This window comes from Aethina tumida, chromosome 5 (assembly GCF_024364675.1).
Source record: "Aethina tumida isolate Nest 87 chromosome 5, icAetTumi1.1, whole genome shotgun sequence".
Taxonomy (NCBI): domain Eukaryota; kingdom Metazoa; phylum Arthropoda; class Insecta; order Coleoptera; family Nitidulidae; genus Aethina; species Aethina tumida.
Window position 1 is genome coordinate 1632995 of NC_065439.1, and position 5598 is coordinate 1638592.

General features: G+C 30.7%; 1 protein-coding gene across 1 annotated transcript; it reads left to right on the plus strand.

Moving 5' to 3' along the window:
- The first annotated feature begins 586 nt into the window (after positions 1 to 586).
- On the plus strand, positions 587 to 4445 carry LOC126265554 (uncharacterized). Its single transcript, XM_049967354.1, has 3 exons — positions 587 to 848; positions 3749 to 4006; positions 4201 to 4445. The coding sequence occupies exons 1-3, from the start codon at positions 587 to 589 to the stop codon at positions 4443 to 4445; spliced, it is 765 nt and encodes a 254-aa protein (XP_049823311.1).
- The last annotated feature ends 1153 nt before the right edge of the window (positions 4446 to 5598 follow it).

Consider the following 5598-nt stretch of genomic DNA (forward strand, 5'->3'; position numbering starts at 1 on the left):
GTTACTTTAAGTTGGACTAATTGTGAAATTTTGACTTCACTACCACTCAACAGCTGCTCATACTCAAAAGAACTGAGAGGTTGATAAAAGACATCATTATACATCTGTTGGATATTATACTATAAATAATTAACTATTCTTACCCCTAAGTCCACTTTATACAAATATTGAGAATGCCTCTACCGTCTACCTCCATTTTATACAAATATTGAGAATGCCTCTATCAAAATTTAATGAATAAATCGATTTATTGTTACTTTAAGTTGGACTAATTGTGAAATTTTGACTTCTCAAATGAACTGAGAGGTTAATAAAAGACTAAGGGCGTGTATATATGTGAAACGAAGAATTTGTATAAACGACAAAGTTTAGTTGGTTGTTTTTTGTTAAAACCAATTAACCTCGTCTCGTTAACTGTTCGCCATAAATACGTATCATTATAAGAATGTAGCGCATTAACATTTAATAATATTCAACCAATAAACGATCGTGTGTGCTCTGAAAACATCATGCAAACGGTTAGGGTTGGTTACCATCTGTAAACGATATAAAGTCTGTATACTAATTCCATCGATCACTCGAGATAATGACTCTAATAGGTGCGGTACTAGTTCTTCTGATATGTGCGTCGGCAAATGCAACGTGGATGAAGGACCTGGTGTCGCCGAACGGCTTAGATCTTTACCAAGGATTAAAGGCGAAGCTGCACGACACCGGTGATGTGAACGCCACGTTTTTGCAGCGGGTGTCGTTGAGTGTGGACTATGGGGGTGTTGGGGTCAGTGTCGGGAGGAGCGCGACCGCAGATGATTTCGAGCTTAATTTTCATGTTAACGAGGTTGTAGAAGGTAAATTGGTCGACATGTTTTGTTCCTTTTTATCAGTATCTCAGTAAATTTATTGATTAAGATGGTTAAGAGCAAAATGTTAGATAAGTTTTTTTAAACAAATATATTTCCTGAGTAAGTTATCAAAGTCTTAGCTGAAGTTTTGAGGAAAACAAGATTTTCTACATTTTTTCTCTTCAGGATGGAAGCTTTGGGATTGGGAGCAATTTTGAAGTCAATGATCAGTTTTTTAATTGTTGTCAAGCTTTGATTTTCAATTAATAATATCTTTAATTTACTCACAAAAACTTGATATTAATGGCTTATTTAAAGTATATTTGATTTTATGTAGACACATTGTGTCTTCTAAAAGAAGGTAATTGAAGATACAACATAATTGTCCAATGGAGTCTTCAAAACTTAAAGAACAAGTTGGACATTCTGTGTTTTCTAAAGCTTTCAAAATCATTTTAAGAGTTAATTGATGATATCACATCTTCGACCAATTGTGTCTCCAATTACCTCTTAAAAATATGAAGGATTTACTGACATATTTAAAGAATGTGTTAACTGTTGGCGATAAAGGGCTTCTAAGAGGTAATTGAAGATACAACATTCATCCAATGGAGCCTACAAAACTTGAAGAACAAGTTGGAGATACTGTGTCTTCTAAAGCTTTCAAAATCATTTTAAGAGTTAATTGATGACATCACATCTTCAACCAATTGTGTCTCCAATTACCTCTTAAAAACTTGAAAGATTTACTGACATATTTAAAGAATGTGTTAACTGTTGGTGATAAAGAGCTTCTAAGAGGTAATTGAAGATACAACATATTCATCCAATTGAGTCTACAAGACTTAAAGAACAAGTTTAATATACTGTGTCTTCTAAAGCTTTCAAAATCATTTTAAGAGTTAATTGATGATATCACATCTTCGACCAATTGTGTCTCCAATTACCTCTTAAAAACTTGAAGGATTTACTGACATACTTAAAGAATGTTTTAACTAATGGTGATAAAGTGTTTCTAAGAGGTAACTGAAGATACAACATATCCATCCAATGGAGCCTACAAAACTTAAAGAACAAGTTGAAGATACTGTGTCTTATAAAACTTTCAAAATCATTCTAAGAGTTAACTGATGACATCACATCTTTGACCAGTTGTGTCTCCAATTACTTTTTAAAAACTTGAAAGATTTACTGACATATTTAAAGAATGTGTTAACTGTTGGTGATAAAGAGCTTCTAAGAGGTAATTGAAGATACAACATATTCATCCAATTGAGTCTACAAGACTTAAAGAACAAGTTTAATATACTGTGTCTTCTAAATCTTTCAAAATCATTTTAAGAGTTAATTGATGATATCACATCTTCGACCAATTGTGTCTCCAATTACCTCTTAAAAACTTGAAGGATTTACTGACATACTTAAAGAATGTTTTAACTAATGGTGATAAAGTGTTTCTAAGAGGTAATTGAAGATACAACATATCCATCCAATGGAGCCTACAAAACTTAAAGAACAAGTTGAAGATACTGTGTCTTATAAAATTTTCAAAATCATTCTAAGAGTTAACTGATGACATCACATCTTTGACCAGTTGTGTCTCCAATTACCTTTTAAAAACATGAAAGATTTACTGACATATTTAAAGAATGTGTTAACTGTTGGTGATAAAGAGCTTCTAAGAGGTAATTGAAGATACAACATATTCATCCAATTGAGTCTACAAGACTTAAAGAACAAGTTTAATATACTGTGTCTTCTAAAACTTTCAAAATCATTTTAAGAGTTAATTGATGGTATCACATCTTCGACCAATTGTGTCTCCAATTACCTCTTAGAAACTTGAAGGATTTACTGACATACTTAAAGAATGTTTTAACTAATGGTGATAAAGTGTTTCTAAGAGGTAATTGAAGATACAACATATCCATCCAATGGAGCCTACAAAACTTAAAGAACAAGTTGAAGATACTGTGTCTTCTAAAACTTACAAAATCATTTTAAGAGTTAATTGATGATATCACATCTTCGACCAATTGTGTCTCCAATTACCTCTTAGAAACTTGAAGGATTTACTGACATACTTAAAGAATGTTTTAACTAATGGTGATAAAGTGTTTCTAAGAGGTAATTGAAGATACAACATATCCATCCAATGGAGCCTACAAAACTTAAAGAACAAGTTGAAGATACTGTGTCTTCTAAAACTTTCAAAATCATTTTAAGAGTTAATTGATGATATCACATCTTCGACCAATTGTGTCTCCAATTACCTCTTAAAAACTTGAAAGATTTATTGACATATTTAAAGAATGTGTTAACTGTTGGTGATAAAGAGCTTCTAAGAAGTATTTGAAGATACAACATATTCATCCAATATAGTTTACATTACTTAAAGAACAAGTTGAAGATACTGTGTCTTATAAAACTTTCAAAATCATTTTAAGAGTTAATTGATGGTATCATATCTTCAACCAATTATGTCTCAAATTAACTTCTAAAAACTTGAAGGATTTGGAAGGGTAATGGAAGACACAAAATCTTAACTCAATTAAATGCAAAGAAAAAGAATGGTTGAATATTGTTTCTTCTTCAACTCACATCCTATAAAACCGATAAATATTTAAATTTTTAACCGTTGTTTGTGTCTTCAATTAACTCCATCAGTGAATACATTGACATCAGATTTATTCCTTACAAAATGAACAACTTAAGCAAATCTTGTTTCCATCATAACGTTTACTAAAACGATTATGTCTTTAAAACTACCAATGGAACCATCTGCTCATTCAAACACCATTTGTACTTTTAATAATCATGAAAATGCTGAAGCGAACGACCTTCAACAATACATCCATGCCACGAATCACAACTGTTACAATAACCCAGTTCACAATTTTTTTCAGGAAGACACAAGAAGAAAGACATGACCATCCCGTTCCTGATCGGCTTCAAGGCGGCCAGCATGGTGACGGCCATCCTGGGCAGCATAAAACTGTTGGTGGTCAAATCGCTGATGGTCGCCAAGATAGCGCTCCTCGCCTCCACGGCCATATTGATGAAGAAGCTGTTCCAGTCGGAGGGCCACCATCCGCCCGAGATCGAGATCGAGCACCACGCCTCGGAGCACATCCCAGTTTACGCCGATTACGGACAGCACGGAGGTGAATTTAATTTCGAACTTCCCTCGATTAAGTTTTGAACTTTGAATTGAATAGTTCGAAAGTAGTTTGGAGAACGGAGATGTTTTTATTTTGTTTCGCTTCGGAATGTAATTGCGTTTGGTAATGTCGCACATGTGTCGTTGGATTGAGCTAAAATATTTTTCGTGTTGGGAGTAATAATTGGGAATTTACAGGTGGAGTGGGAGGAGGCGAATACGGAGCTGCTTATCATCCCAGCGGGGGTGGATATTACTCCTACAACAATTATGTGCCGAGTGCCGGTTCGACGGGTGCTGAATCGGTGGTCAATTATTCCACCGTACAGGCACAAGGAAACGCCACGGCCGTCAATCAGATTGGGGGAGGAAACATAAAACGGAAAGACCTGTCCAGACGGAAATACAAACCTTCCCCAACTATACTAACTATACGATACTAAACATAAATAAAAACAAATGAAAATAGGAAATTTAGGTTATTTTTAGACGTATTGATTGTATTTATTAATTTATTTATTGGCACTATTTTACAATAAATAATGTGTAGTCTAATAAAAACTCTTGTTATCCTGATTAATTTAATAAAAGTTTATGTGATAGTAAACTATTAAATTAAATTATTAAAAAACATAAATTTCACGTGGCTTTTACGATTAAATTCATCCCCTTATTATATTTATAATTATTAGGTTAATAAATAATAAATTATCATAAATTTTTAATTAAAAATTTGTTTCATCAATTAATTTACTCATAAATATGGAAAATATTGAAGCACTAAATTTTATATAAAGTGCTTTAATATAATTTATAATTTTCATCCCTTACCCTTCTGTAACACTTTAATTTGACCATTAAATCTAATAATTTCAAGAAAACTATTAGTTAACATTTAATAATAATTAAATTAAATGAGCAACAACATTATATTATAATTTAATTCTATAATATAATTATTATTTAGTTATTTAAAATTACCATAAATGGTAAATAATATTTAAATGTTCAAATTCGAATTTAAATTGTTCTGGTTAAGTTCAATGCAAACAAATATGGAAATTTAATGAAAATATCAGTTGAATTGTTTTAATACAAATTAAATTGTATGGAATATGAATTAATCTGGAAACTGAAATTGTAATTCTATTTTAATTAGTTAAATTAACCTTTGTGTGTTCGTTTTCATTTACCATCAAATTAATATTTATAATAATGGGAAACGTTTATTAATATTTAGGTTGATAATTGATATAAATAAAGAAATGTAATATTTTATGTAATAAATCAATTAACACTATTTGAATCAATATATTTTTTTCTGGAAATTATAAAAGCTGTTATCTTTGATTGAAATTATGTTTTGGTGTAAATTAGTTTTAATATATAAGTAACTAATAAATTTAAATAAATAATTCCGATATTTTAATATTTATTTGGACGTGAAATCTTCAAAAGATTTTTATATGATAAATTTATTAAAAATTAATAAATTCAAGCAAAGAAATTTAGTGTTCTTATTTTTATTGTATAATGTTAAATAAATTTCTAAATTTAAGTACTAATTTAATTAATATTCTTTAAAGATTTTTCTTA

Bases quoted from the DNA above. Each gene is read 5' to 3' on its own strand.
- LOC126265554 (XM_049967354.1), top strand. From the start codon at position 587: ATGACTCTAATAGGTGCGGTACTAGTTCTTCTGATATGTGCGTCGGCA. The intron at 849-3,748 runs GTAAATTGGTCG...AATTTTTTTCAG, and splicing joins TGTTAACGAGGTTGTAGAAG to GAAGACACAAGAAGAAAGAC. The intron at 4,007-4,200 runs GTGAATTTAATT...GGGAATTTACAG, and splicing joins CGATTACGGACAGCACGGAG to GTGGAGTGGGAGGAGGCGAA.